The sequence below is a fragment of the Salvelinus alpinus genome, chromosome 39 (genome assembly GCF_045679555.1).
Source record: "Salvelinus alpinus chromosome 39, SLU_Salpinus.1, whole genome shotgun sequence".
In the NCBI taxonomy this organism is placed as follows: Eukaryota; Metazoa; Chordata; class Actinopteri; order Salmoniformes; family Salmonidae; genus Salvelinus; species Salvelinus alpinus.
Window position 1 is genome coordinate 7140651 of NC_092124.1, and position 18323 is coordinate 7158973.

The 18323-nt window shown below is 44.2% G+C and overlaps 1 protein-coding gene across 1 annotated transcript in view; it reads left to right on the plus strand.

Moving 5' to 3' along the window:
* The window catches only part of LOC139566691 (uncharacterized), a 44868-nt gene extending 26709 nt beyond the window's left edge, over positions 1-18159 (plus strand). The window contains exons 10-19 of the mRNA XM_071387941.1: positions 2377-2541; positions 4008-4119; positions 5406-6325; positions 7727-8590; positions 10032-10329; positions 10756-10880; positions 11053-11229; positions 15486-15626; positions 16016-16127; positions 16268-18159. Of these exons, the coding sequence (XP_071244042.1) occupies positions 2377-2541; positions 4008-4119; positions 5406-6325; positions 7727-8590; positions 10032-10329; positions 10756-10880; positions 11053-11229; positions 15486-15626; positions 16016-16127; positions 16268-17121 (3768 nt within the window). The 3' untranslated portion in view covers positions 17122-18159. The remainder of the gene's footprint in view (positions 1-2376; positions 2542-4007; positions 4120-5405; positions 6326-7726; positions 8591-10031; positions 10330-10755; positions 10881-11052; positions 11230-15485; positions 15627-16015; positions 16128-16267) is intronic.
* Positions 18160-18323: the final 164 nt, after the last annotated feature.

Genomic DNA, 18323 nt, shown 5'->3' on the forward strand with positions numbered 1-18323 from the left:
GTAACAAAGGCTTCAGCTGCACCCAGAAGTTGGAGATCCACCAGAGGGTCCACACAGGTGTGAAACCCTTCAGCTGTACCCAGTGTCATATGCGCTTCGCCCAGGCTGGCAACCTGAAGAGGCACCAGAGGGTCCACACAGGGGAGAAATCATACAGTTGCCCCCAGTGTGAAAAGAGGTTCTCCCATCAACACCAACTGAAGATGCACCTGAGGGTCCACACTGGAGAAAGGCCGTTTGCCTGTAATCACTGTGGGAATAGGTTCTCAGAGAGGAGCTACCTCAGGATACACCAAAAGAAAAACCATTACACTCAATAACGTCGAAATAAACAATTCCAGTCGATAGCTTCTGACATTTCAATCCAACCCTGCATTAAAGCTAAACTCTGCAAGATGACGTACATGCACAAAGTTAATAACAGTAGCGGGTCAATTTGCGCAACAACTAAGCATGAGGCTTAACGTCTCTGCGGTTTTGGTACCACAGCTACCACGTTATAGCAACGTGAAGCGAACCCGTGTGCATGCACAGATACTCTGTGTGACTGAGAGAGCAAAGTCTAGCATCACGCTCATCAAAATATCTGCAGTTCTGATAGTGGAAACCTCATAGCGCTGAGTCTTCCTTTAAAGACGAAGGTTCATTTTGATGGTTGTCAGAATAACGGGATTTTTTTTACATTTTTATTTCACCTTTATTTAACCAGGTAGGCAAGTTGAGAACACGTTCTCATTTACAATTGCGGCCTGCCAAGATAAAGCAAAGCAGTTCGACACATACAACAACACAGTTACACATGGAGTAAAACAAACATACAGTCAATAATACAGTAGAAAAATAAGTCTATATACAATGTGAGCAAGTGAGGTAAAGGCAAAAAAAAGGCCATGGTGGCGAAGTAAATACAATATAGCAAGTAAAACACTGGAATGGTTGATTTGCAGTGGAAGAATGTGCAAAGTAGAGATAGAAATAATGGGAATAACAGATTTGTGTGGAATATTTTATTCAAGCATTGTGTGATATATAAAGGCATTTATAAGCTTAATGAGTCTCTTACATAGTGTTTGTACTATGTAGGCAATATGATATTCACAAATGTCTATTTCATTACTTCCATTCAACTACTTAATTTTTTCCCCCAAGACACTTTTAATGAGAAAATGAATGCAGTTCATCAAGTCCATGCAGATTTGTAGTTGAGCCGGAAGTATGTGTGGTTTTCATATGATGTATTTAAAACTTGTTTAATAAACATAAAATGGGACTTTTCATTCTGAGACTTTCATTGAGACTCTCTTTAGTATACATCACATCTGATCTCACCCTATTCTGCATACACCCAACAGCGCTTTAGAACAAATATACACTTACTAAATATACCTACACTACGGCAGTGACGGTCATGGAATTTTGGATGAAGGTAATTGGCCTGCCACATTATAAAGGCACACATGTTCTCCTCTCCTTCACTCCTGACTGCATGTTCTGCCATAGAAATATGATGAATAGAACCGGCGTCCCCATTCAAGTCAATGATGGCATAATACAACATTTTGCTTGTTTCAGCAAGGAGCTACGAAGTTTCATTGCCTTGTTAGGAGTCCATGTTACAGAAAAGAATGGACTCAACCGCACAAATGCCTGACCGTCCCATCTTCAGTCCGCTGTTCGTTCCACAATTATATATACAACAGAAATATAAACGCAATATGTAAAGTGTTAGATATTTTCCATATCCACAAAAAATGTGTTTACATCCCTGTTAGTAAGCATTCCTTGAGGACCAATTAAAATCAGATTACCTCCCTCTCGCAAAGAATGCATCATCACCTATTCATTTGAGTAAGAACACTTCAATATTTTATAAAATCAAATGTTTTCTGTGTTAAATAGTAAAATACCTGTCACATTATTTAGTAATGACAGAATGTATTTAAAACTTCACAGCACAGTAAAACTTTTGTTTGACAAATACACATATATATATAGATAAGAGTGGGAAAAAAGGTGCACATGCATTGATAAGCACAACAAAAACAGCATTAACGCTAAGTAATAAAATGAAGACGGTACTTCTAAAATCCTATTTCACACCATAGCCTGCTGAATTTGCAAGATAACTTTTTCCTTCATTTTGATTTCGGCACAAATGAAAATGTGGCACTGACCCACCCATGGATTGATGTTTCAGTGTTGCGCAGTTCCAAGCCTGCTAGAGTTAGCGGGCAGGCGGATGAGCAATATCCACCGTTGTAGTACTGATGAAGCCTGAGCTGGATTGTGAAACCCTGAGTAGATCTAGCTGGCTTCGTATGATACACCTCTGAGGGAGTGTATGTCTGTGTAATCTGTATCACCTGTCTCTTCCAGGAGGAGGAGGGTCCAGAGGTGCTGCTGTTGAAGGATGAGGGGTGTGAGGAGGGTCTGGGGAACCCTGAGGGGACCATGGTCATGGAGGACAATCAGATTACACCTCCTCCTGAACCCACAGTGGAACCAGCTGAGCAGCACAGGACCACACACAGTCTCACTGAGGTGAGCCCACTGTAAACTACTGTCTGTATGGTATTAGTTCAGTGCCCGTATCCACAAAGTGTCTCAGAGCAGGAGTGCCGATCTCGGATCAGTTTTACCTTTTAGATCGTAATGAATAAGACTATATAGACAGGTGGTGAACTGATCCTCGATCAGCACTTCTACTCTGAGACTTCGTTCAGCCCGCTATCCATAAAGCGACTCAAAGTAGAAAATTGGTCGTACGTGCTGAGAAGATACATTTTACTCCTACGGGTAAAAATAGAAGCTATGCATGAAACCTCTTTAGTCATGAGTCCCACCTGGTCGACAGATATTTAGGAGACCTCATGAGATGTCCTAACCAGTTAAGAGTTATCAGCAGGTGTCTTGATAATAGGAAAATGCAGCGAGTCAGTGGTTCCTGCGCCATAGACAGGCAATTGCTTTAGAGTTGTTCATTTTGTTTGTTGATATTTCTATATGATCAATCAAATGATCTAGACCTACATGCAACAGTATCTCTTGCGCGTTTGACAATGATTTCACGAGGTCTATTTCATATGCTATGCTTAATTACCTACATGTTCTTTCAAGTTATCCCTTTGGAGCCTAACATCAAAGCTGCTGAAAAATATGGCCTAAGCCTTTAATGGAGTGAGCACTTGTCAATCACTCGAGTCGGACACTTTTTTGGCCAAAATGATAATTGAGACGATCAGAGCGCACTTGTATCCCAACTGGAACTTGTCAATATTCCAAAACCAGTGTTTAATTTGAGGAGCAGGATCCGGCACCTCTCCGTTTCGGACTGTTTCGTTCCGGTACCTTGAAGAGGAGTGAGACAACATTCCACAATCAATCAGCAGCCTGATCAACTCTATGCAAAGGAGATGTGTCGCAAAGGTTATTCGTGCCAACATTTTAAGCAATAAATAAGAGTAGGCAAAGTGATCGCGTCAGTCGGAAATTACATTTGATGTACAGTCCCATTCACTGTGGTTGTCTGAAGCGTGCTATAGAGTTCACAGCGGGCGATGCCTCATCGCGATTGTTGCAAATGATGGGGAATAACCAATGTCAATAAGCATCATCACGGTCTCTCCTTTGCGGTACCTCAAACTGTCGTGATTGCCAGCTGAAAACTTATGAGTTGATTTTACTCCTGGCTCAGACTGTCTGGGCAGTGTCTTAACATCATCCTAAAAACAACTCTGAGCTGTTTTTTGTTGTTGTCGTCTTAAAACAGGTTTTAACAGTACTCCTAAGACCTTTTCTGAGATGGTTTGTGGATACATTTTGTCTTAAGTGTGGGACTATGCCTTTCAATTATCAAACCATTAAAGATTGTCAAGTAGTCACATCAACTAACACGTTTGCATAGTACTCATAGCAATCCCTCTCTGCCCAATCAGAAGATGCTCCATAGCAGGGTGCTCATATCAGATTTCTTGATCCAACATCCTCTCACTCTGTATCTCTTACAGTCAGTAAACATGGAGGATGGGAAGATTGATCTGCTGCTGGTCAAAGAGGAGACAATAGAAGACGAACCAGAGAGCATTGATCTGCTGAGTGGACTAAAGATGGGGGAGCAAGGTAAGGGAGACATACTCACACAGTTTATTAGGTACACCAATATAGTTCACGAAAATGATTTGCTCCTGCAGACAGTGATTCACACGGCCGTGGCTTGCTATATAAAGCAGGCAGACAGGCACCGAGGTATTCCGTTACTGTTTGTTTGAACGTTAGAATGGGCAAAACGAGTAACCTAAGCAACTTTGATCGTTGGGCCAGGCGCGCCGGTTCCAGTATCTCAGAAACGGCCTCCTGGGCTTTTCACGCACAACAGTGTCTAGGGTTTACTGAGAATGTGCGATCAAGAAAAAAACATCCAATCAGTGGTAGTCCTCTGGGTGAAAAAAACGTCAAGAATCGTGCCAGCTAACAGGCGGGTCACATACAGACAAATAAAATGGCGCAGTACAACAGTGGTGTGCAGAACGGCATCTCGGAACGCACAACTCGTCGGTCCTTGTCATGGATGGGCTATTGCAGCAGACGACCACACCAGGTTCCACTCCTATCAGCTAAAAACAAGAAGAAGCGGCTCCAGTGGGCACGCGATCAACAACACTGGACAATTGAGGAGTGGAAAAACATTGGCTGGTCCGACGAATCCCTGTTCCTGTTGCCTCATGCTGATGGCAGTCAGGATTTGGCGTAAGCAGCATGGGTCCAGGGCTCCATACTGCCTGGTGTCAACGCTACAGGCTGGTAGTGTAAGGGTGTGGAGAATGTTTTCCTGGCACGTTAGGTCCCTTGATACCAACTAAGCAACATTTGAATGCCACAGCGTATCTGTAGCTATTCTAGAGGGAAAGGTGGGTCCAACCTGGTACTAGATGGGTGTACCTAATAAAATGGCCACTGAGTGTATAGCCTACTTTTTTTATTTTATTTAACCTTTATTTAACTAGGCAAGTCAGTTAAGAACAAATTCTTATTTACAATGACGGCCTACTGGGGAACAGTGGGTTAACGGACTTGTTCAGGGGCAAAACGACAGATTTTTACATTGTCCGCTCGGGGATTCGATCCAGCAACCTTTCGGTTACTGGCCCAACGCTCTAACCACTAGGAATAGTGGTTAGAGCGTTGGGAATAGAAGGAATAGAATAGATCTTCAATGGGAATAGATCTTCAATGGGAATAGTGATGCACCTGGCTATAATTATTTCTTCATTTTCTTCATTCATAAAATGAAACTTATATTTACATGCAAAAATAATTTAGGAACCTGACCAGGTAAATTACTCAAACTCCATATGTAGAGTTCTCTGACATGTTTGTAAAGTCTACTTTGTAACCTCTTCCTGCAGGTGGTTGGCTGGAGGCTAACAGAGCTAACAGAGGAGACTGGCCAGCCATCTTGGTATCCCAGGCGGCTGCATTCAAGGGCTCAGGGGATGACATCACTGTGCAGTCCAGGACCAGAGGCAACATAGTGGAGGTCAGTGGATGGGACAGCATCCTCAACTCTGGTCTGGTGAACAACACTGTTAACCACAACCAGAAACAGACAGTTGAACATAAAACAACATCCAAACTTGGTCTCCATGACAACAGACTGGCTGAGACCAGGGCGAGGCGTAGATTTGGTCTGCAGGGACTGGGAGGTGTACATATGCGGCCAGTGAGAACAGACACAGACTCGGCTAGCGATGCTCCGTCCTGCTCCTATAGTTGTGATTCAGAGAGACTGATGGCACCTCAGGTTAACCCCCTAACAGGTGCTGCCTTCAGCCTGCCTTCTATAGGATCTATCAACTGGAACATGGACCCTGCGACAACACAGACACTCCCTGGCCTTCGTCCTCCTCACACTCTCCTAATGTTAAACCAGACCTCAGACAATGCCAGTGCCCCAACACTAAATGGCTACACAAGCTCATTGACAAATGACAGTAGTGGAGATGGAATCTGTGGGAAAGCCTTCAGTTTCCCCAAACAGGTGGAGATCCACCAGAGGATTCACACGGGGGAGAAACCATTCGGCTGCCAACTGTGCCGGGCCAGTTTCTCACACTCATTCAACCTGAAGAGACACCAGAGGGTCCACACAGGGGAGAAACCCTTCAGCTGCCCCCAGTGTGAGAAAAGGTTCTCACACCAGCACCAGCTGAAGATGCACCTGAAGGTCCACACAGGAGAGAGGCCATTCGCCTGTCTGCACTGCGGGAAGAGGTTCTCAGAGAGGAGCTACCTCAGGATACACCAGCAGAAAATGCACACAGCCCGAGTATTATGACATGTAATGTAGTACTAGTTAGTTTGTAGTTAATTCTGTTGGTTTAGGATGTAGTAGGGAACTGGATGAGGTGAACTGAGGAAAGAATGAGTATGATGAAGCAGAGTAGATGATATGGTTGGTGTGATGGTGTCTGTAAAAATGCTTCACTAATGAAAAGTGACAACCTTGTCCTGTTGTTTAATGCTGGTGTTTTATAATGAGACGATAGTGCCTTTATTCAGGTTTACTTGACATGAAGTAGTGAAGCAATGTGTAAATTTGGACATATTTAGTTAGAGGTGTTTTTAATATATTTTTTTAATCAGCTCTTTTGTTTTTAATAACATCAAGTTTTTTTATTGCAAATGTCTACCATTTTTAAGCCAAGGATTTGCAGATTGACTGACCGTTTAGCACTTTTTGGTTTAGCTAGCTTTTGTTTACAAAATGCATCTGGACACAGTACCATCTTTTTTTGATTTCACCTGGTTGCCAATTCCAGATCTTTTAAGAACATTATTTGAGTCGCCGCCTGAAGCGTGAGAGGAATGGGAGCTAGAGGAATCCACTAGTGCTGAGGGCTCGTAACTAAGGACTACCGGCTACTATTCTGAACCAAGCGCGGTGAGCTTTCTGGTGCCCAGAGCTGCTGGAGCATCACCTAAGTGGCTGCTACACAGAGGAGAAGTCCAGTGGCTATAAGACTCAGGCTGGTTCCCAGAGTTACCCTCTACAAGATCGTCAGCAAGACTTCGTCACCATCCTCTGTCTAGCTCCCTTCGCTTAAGCCGTGAACTGACCCTCTCCGTCTTTGGAGGATGCCGCTTTCAAAGACTTGGCCCGCTATTGGTTGACCCGATATATTGCTTGTTTGTTTCTTTTTGCTCTTGAAGCGCATTGAGATTCTATGAAAAGCGCTATAGAAATGTAATAAATGATTATTAATGTAATGTTGAACCTTTTCCAAAGTATTCTAAAATTAATTTCATCAAAGCACGTGTACCAGATTTACAGAAAAGTAAATAGTGCGAAGTTATTCTACTTGTCACATGTATTGTTTTGTGCAATACAAGTACTGTAATTCACATTATGTGAGTATGACCATTTCGTTGAAATTCAATACAAAATTGACTCTGTGCTGATTGACTTGGTTATTTTTTTATCATTGCAGGGACTGAGTTTCCCTTATCTCAGGCTAAAACCAAAACATTATACTTAATTCTTGAATCAACGCAGATAGACATTTTCTATAATAAACTCCAATGGCTCCATATTGTTAGGTACTTGAATCACAGTGTTAGAGATGGGCTTGACTGTGGTTAACATTTATAATATCATGTTTCTGTGTGTACAGCAAAGAGTTTCTTATATAAACCTTTACATTATCTTCTGTACAATTTGTGTTTACAGTCTGCAGTCCATGAGGACCTGCTGATATCCGGTGTTGCTGGCAGGAGAGACTGGACCTCTGAAGTGGCTGGTCACAAACCCTGGCCCTGGATCAGGACCCTGGATCAGGAGCCATCGCTCATCCTTCCCGAGTTGGAACCAGGACCGAACCGTAAGGGACAGACACTCCACCACCATTACACAGAACACAACCAGGGGACAGGTAGACTGAACAACCTCAGTCCTGGTGGTCATCAGAGAAACCGAGGCTCCAGTCAGGGATCCAGTCTGCAGCCCAGACCCTTCTCTTCACAGTTTCAGTGCAGAGATGAAGCAGGGCTTGGGGCTGATAGAGATAGACCCTCCTGTTCCTATGATACAAACACCACAGTATCCATGATGAACAGAGCAGGTCACCCTGGGCTTCAGCCTTCACAGGGAATGGTGGGAGACCCACCTGGTGGGGTCTGGGTTCATAGAAAGCCTGGGTCTAGCCTTCCTCAGTTACCTCAGGATTACCCCACCAATACAGAGAGGGTCAGGATGGGCGTTCACCACGAGAGGTACCTAGGCTATAACACAGCACATAATCCCAACAACACCCAAACAATGGCTAAAGGTCAAGGAGGGAGCTCAAAGACTAACCACCTGAGGGTGGTGGCTCCTGCTTCTACCTCTTCTGGTGTCATTGGGTCACAACGTGGGAGGCTGAGCATTAGGACGGACAGCGACAAACCGTATGCCTGCCCCACGTGTGGTAAGCGCTTTGCTAAGGTGAAATATGTGAAGCAGCACCAGACCATTCACACCAATGAGAGGCCCTTCAAGTGCAAACTATGTTACAAGAGCTTCTCCCGCCTGAGTAACCTTATCAGACATAGGAGTGTCCACAATGGGGAGAAATCGTAGCAGTGTGTCTTGAGATGTACACAGAGAATATCTGGGAACCATTCTTTAGCTGAAATATTATAGTGATCATGTAAAGTAGGGCCAGGCGGTATATTATATTTTACTATATACCAGTAGTTTGGGTTTTTACTTGTATAACGGTTGTGTTAAGCCAGTGTTTTTATAGTTTATTCCGTTTGCTACTTGAGTTGTCTCCCTCTCCTTCCACACACACCAAGCCCTGCACTCGGTGTCACTCAAGGAGAGCATGTTTTGCTGCTACCACGAGTCACAACTACCACTTGAAATGACAGTCTGCATGGTCAATGCATTCTATCATTTCACTATTCGTTTGTGTATCTTACTGTCTGCAAACAACTAGTTTGTCTTTTCTTAGCAAGGTGTGGTTAAAATAAATCGTATTAGCTAATGCTCATCGCACCTAGTCAGAGAAAACGTAGCTATCTAGCCGGATACCTGGTGTAGGCCGAGATCAGCATGTTGTTTGTGCAACGGTATATCCTAAATCGAAGAGGAACAGGCAAAGCATAAATATTTCAGCTACAGTAAGCGAAACATTTCATGTAACGTTAATTAGGGTCCACTGGGAAACACTGACCAACATTGGTTCCTACCCTGTCACAATGACCTTCCCTGGCTTTTTAATTCGTTATGTCAAACGCTGCATTCAAAGTGACCACTATATTACAGATTTTGTTTGAAGTTTTATTAAACAGTATAAAACCCATCAGAATGTACAAAGCCCCATTTATTTGCGTATTTATCATTTAGAATTAGAATTTCCTTCGAACCTATAGGGTTCTGTTCTTGCCACCGATATGATCTAGCCAGCCGTTCTTTTTAGGTAATTTACTGCTCTGAGTTTGAAAGGGGTTTCACTAGATAACACAGCCAAAGTCAAAATTGGCTATATCATAAAAATACATGAAAATAAAAAATTCCTTTCTGGTCTTAATTTAAGGTTAGGCATAATGTTAGCGTTGTGGTTAAGGTTAGGTTCAAAATCAATGTTTAGAGAAATTGTAGAAATAGGCAGAGTTCAGCCATAATTATGACTTTGTAGCTGTGTACGCTAGAGAAAACGATTGAAATATACTAATCATCAATAGGTTGATGTGTAACGTAATAAGCATTACCGTAAGTCAATGAACAGCACGCACACCCTTTTCATTTGCCACGCCCTTTGAGCCATGACGCACACCAATAATATCCTTTCTCTAAAGTGCAAACGAAAGTAAACAGTGACCAAGAACAATTTAAACTTGAGCGTTTTCTATTGTTATTTAGACGATTATTAACGACATGGAACTCAAAATATGACTAATTTAACGGCAAAGCATCACATACTTACCCCCATGTAATATTTAATTCGCGTTGGAGAGGACTTGGTTGATTATTGTTATCTAGGTAAGGCTAGTTACTTTACCTGCTAACAATGGCTAACGTTACTAACTGTATGGTTTTTCACACTCAAATAGCCTCCATCATGGAGGTGCTAGCGAATGCAGCTGTGGCAGATATCTGTAAACTCGTAGACGACGACTATGCAGTGTTTCGTTTAGAAATAACTCAAAGCCAGAAAGAAAACAGGACATTGCGGAGGAAACTACAGCTACTGGAACACGAGCGCGCAGAGAGGACAACGAGAGAGCGCGTCCTCGCCAGTCGTCCCAGTAGTGTCAAGATCCTCGACCGATACAGAGGAATGGCAAGAGGTACTTTTTGCAGAAGGCTGCGGGACCTGTCGCCCAGTTCCCTTCAGCGCATATGTTCCGATGTGTTATCTGGAATTGGGTCTCGGTCAGTTGCTGGATAGTATGCAATACTAGCCCCTGATTACAAAGCACTATTTTATTTTACCAGGCAGGTCAATTAAGAACAAATTATTATTGCACAAAGACAAAAACTATTCTAACCAGATTCTTGATGTACTGAATTTCATATTATTATATACAATGAAAACAATGTGAAGCATGGAACATAATACATCGATCAATAAATTGTGTATCAAGAAGTTATAAGAAGTGTTACCTTACATCCTTGCCAATTGTAGACGGTCAATAGTATACAATATAGCGTTGAGCATTGACAGTACCTAACTTAACCACCCTTTCCCCCCCCAATCACTCTCTTACATGAAGGACATCTCACTGGAGGCCACAGGAGCTTTGTGAAGCCAGCGGGACACAACGTGTGGAGAAATGACCAACCCATAGTTATAGATGAGGGGAGTGGAACCTCAACGCAGAATGTTATTGTGATAGAGGTTAGTGTCATAGTGTGACATAACATTTTAAGTACAGAAAATGTGGCCTGTTCACTTGCTTACATGTACATCCTTATTTATCTGCCAATGGGGAGCTTGTGAGACTTCGCTATGACATTGTTTTCCAAGTCTACTAATGTACCGATAATAACCTCCTCTCTTCTTGTGTCAGTCTGCAGATGCAGAGGCTGCAGGTCCTGGGGTCAAGCAGGAGAGGTCTGAAGGAGAGGAAGACCCACGGCACAGCAGAGACATCCAGACTGGAGCAGCTGCCGGAGTAGCGGACCCTGTAGTTCCGAAAGACCTCGCCGCCGCGTCCCAGGCCAGGACCCGACGCAGCATCACAGAGGTCAGTTGAACGCCGTCCTCACGTCAGAGACAGACACAGAGACTTTGACACACAAGCTCTTACACACAGGATCTGACCACAGATCAAACCCAGAGAGACTGGGCTGTCCTCCTGCTCTTGGCTCAGAGTATTTACTGGTATTTCACCAGAGCCAGAGGACGGTTCCTTCCCGTGGTAATGGTGATGCGTTAGACACTGGTGTTGATGTTCTGTCTTGTTCTTACACTACAGAGATGGACCCTGGCAACATATCCTTAGGTTTAGAGGAGAGATGGACCCTGGCAACATGTCCTTGGGTTTAGAGCAGAGATGGACAACTGCCGGCCCGCATATCAATTTCCAAAAACAGATATTACATTTTTTTTTAAATATATATATATATATATATATATATATATATTACGAAATTTGGTTGTGCATCAGCAGTTAATCTTATGTCAGTCACTGACTGCTGCTCAATTAGCCCATGTCAGCTAACATTTTTAAGATTGGTAAATTAGTCCAGCCAGCTATCTAAACTTGTAGTGATCATGGTCATATTACCAACCAGGGGGCCCCCATTGATTTTGTTCGTCACTCTCACTCGGATATCATATTCAAAACTGCAAACATTTCTCTCCACCCCATCGCAAAATGTGTAGAGTCAGGGATCGCGACTCAGTGTCCACGTCGATGGCACCTTCCGATTCACACAGACCCGTCCTTTTCGTTTAGGTTTGAACTACAATTTAGTAGATATTAAGATGGTGCCGAAGAGGATGGCTGAACTTTTACATGCTCCTAATTGCTATTTTGTTAGTTTTTTTGCATTGTTGAACTTATTTTGTATATAATGTTGCTGCTACCGTCCCTTATGACCAAAAATAACTTATCGACATCAGAACAGTGATTACTCACCTCGAACTAGAAGAAGCTTTTTCCTTTAACGAGTCCGATGAGAAGGATATACTGCTTTCCCGGGAACAGGCCCAAATCCCCGTCATTTGTGTGAAGAAAAGATGGAGGAAAAGGGGGCGCAGGTCGGGCTGCCTTCTGAGAATCCGTAGGCGAGCGAGTAAACTCCCACTGCCATCCGTTCTACTGGCTAACGTGCAATCATTGGAAAATAAAATTGATGACCTACGATTAAGATTATCCTACCAACGGGACATTAAAAACTGTAATATCTTATGTTTCACCGAGTGTCGGCTGAACGACGACATGGATAATATAGAGCTGGCAGGATTTTCCATGCATCGGCAGAACAGAGAAGAAGCTACATCTGGTAAGACAGGGGGTGGGGGTGTGTGTCTATTTGTCAATAACAGCTTGTGTGCAATGTCTAATATTAAAGAAGTCTCGAGGTATTGCTCGCCTGAGGTAGAGTACCTTAAGATAAGCTGTAGACCACACTATCTACCAAGAGTTCTCTATATTATTCGTAGCCTTCTATTTACCACCACAGACTGATGCTGGCACTAAGACTGCACTCAACCAACCATAAGCAAACAAGAAAATGCTCATCCAGAAGCTGCGCTCCTAGTGGCCGGGGACTTTAATGCAGGCAAACTTAAATCTGTTTTACCACATTTTTACCAGCATGTCACATGTGCAACCAGAGGGGGAAAAACCAGACCACCTTTACTGCACACACAGATGCATACAAAGCTCTCCCCCGCCTAACATTTGGCGAATCTGACCATAATTCTATCCTCCTGATTCCTGCTTACAAGCAAAAACTAAAGCAGGAAGTACCAGTGACTCGCTCAATACGGAAGTGGTCAGATGATGCAGATGCTACACTACAGGACTGTTTTGCTAGCACAGACTGGAATATGTTCCGGGATTTATCCAGTGACATTGAGGAGTATACCACCTCAGTCATCAGCTTCATCAATAAGTGTATTGACGGCGCCGTCCCCACAGTGACAGTATGTACAAATCCCAACCAGAAGCCATGGATTACAGGCAACATCCGCATCGAGCTAAAGGCTAGAGCTGCCACTTTCAAGGAGTGGGACTCTAACCCGGAAGCTTATAAGAAATCCCGCTATGTCCTCAGACGAACCATCAAACAAGCAAAGCGTCAATACAGGATTAAGCTTGAATCCTACTACACCGGCTCTGGCGCTCGTCGGCTGTGGCAGGGCTTGAAAACTATTACGGACTACCAAGGGAAACCCAGATGCGAGCTGCCCAGTGACGCAAGCCTACCAGACGAGATAAATGCCTTTAATGCTCGCGTCGAGGCAAGCACCACTGAAGCATGCACGAGAGCACCAGCCTGTTCTGGATGACTGTGTGATAACGCTCTCGGTAGCCGATGTGAGCAAGACCTTTAAACAGGTCCACATCACAAAGCCATGGGGCCAGACGGATTACCAGGACATGTACTCAAAGCATGCCAGACCAACTGGCAAGTGTCTTCACTGACATTTTCAACATCTCCCTGACCGAGTCTGTAATACCTACATGTTTCAAGCAGACCACCATAGTCCCTGTGCCCAAGGAAGTGAAGGTAACCTGCCTAAATGATTACCGCCCCATAGCACTCACGTTGGTAGCCATGAAGTGCTTTGAAAGGCTGGTCATGGCTCACATCAACAGCATCCTCCCGGATACCCTAGACCCACTCCAATTCTCATATCGCCCCAACAGATCCACAGATGGCGCAATCTCAATTGCACTCCACACTGCCCTTTCCCACCTGGACAAAAGGAACACCTATGTGAGAATGCTGTTCATTGACTACAGCTCAGCGTTCAACACTATAGTGCCCACAAAGCTCATCACTAAGCTAAGGACCCTGGGACTAAACACCTCCCTCTACAACTGGATCCTGGACGGGCCGCCCCCAGGTGGTAAGGGTAGGCAACAACACGTCTGCCATGCTGATCCTCAACACTGGGGCCCCTCAGGGGTGTGTACTTAGTCCCCACCTGTACTCCCTGTTCACCCATGACTGCGTGGCCAAACACGACTCCAACACCATCATTAAGTTTGCTGATGACACAAGTGGTAGGCCTGATCACCGACAACGATGAGACAGCCTATAGGGAGGAGGTCAGAGACCTGGCAGTGTGGTGCACCAGGACAACCACCTCTCCCTCAATGTGAGCAAGACAAAGGAGGTGATCGTGGACTACAAGAAAATGCAGGCCGAATAGGCCCCCATTAACATCGACGGGGCTGTAGTGGAGCAGGTTGAGAGCTTCAAGTTCCTTGGTGTCCACATCACCAACAAACTATCATGGTCCAAACACACCAAGACAGTCGTGAAGAGGGCACAACAAAACCTTTTCCCCCTCAGGAGACTGAAAAGATTTGGCATGGGTCCCCAGATCCTCAAAGTTCTACAGCTGCACCATCGAGAGCATCCTAACTGGTCACCGCCTGGTACGGCAACTGCTCAGCAACTGACCGTAAGGCGCTACAGAGGGTATTGCGTACGGCCCAATACATCACTGGGGCCAAGCTTCCTGCCATCCAGGACCTCTATACCAGGCGGTGTCAGAGGAAGGCCCTAAATATTGTCAGACTCCAGTCGCAGACTGTTTTCTCTGCTACCGCACGGCAAGCGGTACCAGAGCGCCAAGTCTAGGACCAAAAGGCTCCTTAACAGCTTCTACCCCCAAGCCATAAGACTTCTGAACAAATAATCAAATGGCCACCGGACTATTTACATTAACCCCCCCTCCCCCCATATGTTTTGTACACTGCTGCTATTTGCTGTTTTATTATCTATGCATAGTCACTTCACCCCTACCTACATGTCAAATTACCTCGACTAACCTGTACCCTTGCACACTGACTCGGTACCGGTACCCCCTTTTTATAGCCTCTTATTTTATTGTGTTACTTTTTATAATTTTTCTACTTTAGTTTATTTGGTAAATATTTTCTTAACTCTTCTTGAACTGCACTGTTGGTTAAGGGCTTGTAAGTAAGCATTTCACAGTAAGGTCTACACTTGTTGTATTTGGCGCATGTGAATATTTGATTTGAATTTACAGCAGAAAAGATCCACAGATGCATTTGGAATAACGAGAGTAACAGATTTCAGTGTTGAATATTCCTGAGTAGAATATTGCATCCAGGCATTGTGACTTTTGACTTATCATAGCTGACTATTTACCCACATCATATTTATGTCCACAATGATGGGTTTAACAACAATTAAGTCATTCTGTAACTACAGTATAGAACTCAAACGTAGTGAGGATGGGTAGACGCTCCATGTTGAAAGTGGGTTTGTCTGTATCACCTGTTTCTTCCAGGAGGAGGGTCCCGAGTTGCTGCTGGTGAAGGAGGAGGGGTGTGAGGAGGGTCTTGGGAACCCTGAGGGGACCATGATCATGGAGGACAACCAGACTACACCTCCTCCTGAGCTGCACAGTACCACACATAGTCTCACTGAGGTGAGCCCACTGTGAACTACTGTCTGTATGGTATTAGGTCAGGGCCTGTATCCACAAACCCTATCAGAGAATGAGTGCTGATCTAGGATCAGTTTAGCCTTTTAGATAATTATGAATACGGTTATGTAGATGGGTGGGGAACTGATCCTGTATCAGTACTCCTACTCTGAGACTCTTTGTGGATCCGGGCCCAGGTCTTCATTAATTTAGTGTGGGACCATGCCTTTGCAATGTTCAAACCATGAAAGAGTGTCAAGTAGTAAAATCAACTAACACTTTTGCATAGTACTCAGCAATCCCTCATTGCCAAATCAAAATATGCTCCCAATCAGATGGTGCTCCTATCAGATTTCTTGATCCAACATCCTCTCACTCTGTATCTCTTACAGTCAGTAGACATGGAGGATGGGAAGCCTGATCTGCTGCTGGTCAAAGAGGAGACAATAGAAGATGGACCAGAGAGCATTGATCTGCTGAGTGGATTAAAGATGGGGGAGCAAGGTAAGGGAGAAATACATACAGCCTACATACAGTAATAGATTTTCAATGGGAATAGTGATGCACCTGGCTATGTGTTCTTATTTTTCTTCATTCATAAAATGATATCAATACAACTTATGTTTACATACAAAAACATACAGGTGGTTGGCTAGAGGCTAACAGAGGAGACTGGGCATCCATCTTGGATTCCCAGACCGGTCCAGCCACTGAGCAGGCAAGGACCAGAGGTGACATAGTGGAGTCCGGTGGATGGGACAGCGTCCTCAACTCTGGGCTGGGGAACAACGCTGTTAACCACAACCAGAAACAGACTGTCGAACACAAAACAACAACCAAACTTAGTATCCATGACAATAGACTGGATGAGACCAGGGCAAGGCGTAGATTTGGTCTGCGGGGACGAGGAGGTGTATATATGCAGCAGGAGAGAACAGATACAGACTCTGCTAGCGATGCTCCGTCCTGCTCCTATAGTTGTGATTCAGAGAGACTGATGGCGCCTCAGGTTAACCCCCTAACAGATGCTGCCTTCAGCCTGCCTTCTATAGGATCTATCAACTGGAACATGGACCCTGCGACAACACAGACACTCCCTGGCTTTCATCCTCCTCACACTCTCCTGATGTTAAACCAGACTTCAGACAATGCCAGTGCCTCAACACTAAATGGCTACACAAGCCCATTGACAAATGACAGTAATAGTAACTCTATCAGTAGATCCGGTGGCAAAGAGAAGCGCTTTCTGTGTCCATTCTGTGGGAAAGCTTTCAGTTTCCCCAAACAGGTGGAGATCCACCAGAGGATGCACACAGGGGAAAAACCGTTCGGCTGCCACCTGTGCCGGGCCAGTTTCTCCGACTCGTCCAACCTGAAGAGGCACCAGAGAGTCCACACAGGGGAGAAACCCTTCAGCTGCCCCCAGTGTGAGAAAAGGTTTTCCCACCAGCACCATCTGAAGAAGCACCTGAAGGTCCACACAGGAGAAAGGCTGTAGGCACTGCGAGAAGAGGATCTCAGAGAGGAGCTACCTCAGGATACACCAGCAGAAAATGTACACGGCCCATGTACATGTAATGTAATACTTGTTAGTTTGGGGTTAATTCTGTTGGTTTTGGATGTAGTAGGGAGCTGGATGAGGTGAACTGAGGAAAGAATGAGTATGATGAGGTAGAGTAGTGATGTATGATGTAGGTAGAGTAGTGATGTTGAACCTTTTACAAAGTATTCTAAAAATGTATTTTTTATCAAAGGGAGGGTACCAGATGTCCAGAAAAGGTCAAGTGAGAACATAGTGAGAAGTTATTATACTTGTCACAGATTGTTTTTGAAAGTAGGGGAGAGTGGGGTAAGTTGTTTCATTTCATACATTCAGGGAGCTTGCAATTGGCAAGCTGACTGCAGGAATGTCCACCAGAGCTGTTGCCAGAGAATTGAATGTTCACTTCCTGCCTCTAACGTCGTTTTTGTGAAATTGGCAGTATGTCCAACTGGCCTCGCAACCGCAGAACACGTGTATAGCGTCCTGTGGGCAAGCGGTGTCTGATGTCAATGTTGTGAACAGAGTTCCCCATGGTGGCGGTGGGGTTATTGTATGGGCAGGCATAAGCTACGGACAACAAACACAATTGCATTTTAATTGTTGGCAATTTGAATACACAGAGATCTGTGACCAACAGATGCACATCTGTATTTCCTGTCTTGTGAAATCCATTGATTAGGGCCTATTGAATTTATTTCAATTGACTGATTTCCGTATATGAACTGTAACTCAGGACATTTTTAGAAATTATTGCATATTGCATTTTATATTTTTGTTCAGTATATTTCAGGATGTTGTGTATCCCTGGAAATAATCTGAATGTATTTAAACATTACAGTTTTGAAAACATAGACCACTTTTTTTTAACAAGCTATTGGCACAACTTACCCCGGGTATGGGGTAAGTTGAGCTGCAGAACAGGGTAAGCTACACATTTTTGTTCTGTACCATTTTTATTTACCAAACAACTTTTTGAAACCCCCCCCCCAAAAAGATAAAGAAATTCAACACAATTTCTTTTTGGTATTTTAATTATTTTAAGCATTTTTAACACAAGCTCGTCACTAAGCTAAGGACCCTGCGACTGAACACCTTCCTCTGCAACTGGATCCTGGACTTCCTGACGGGCCTCCCCCAGGTGGCGAGGGTAGACGACA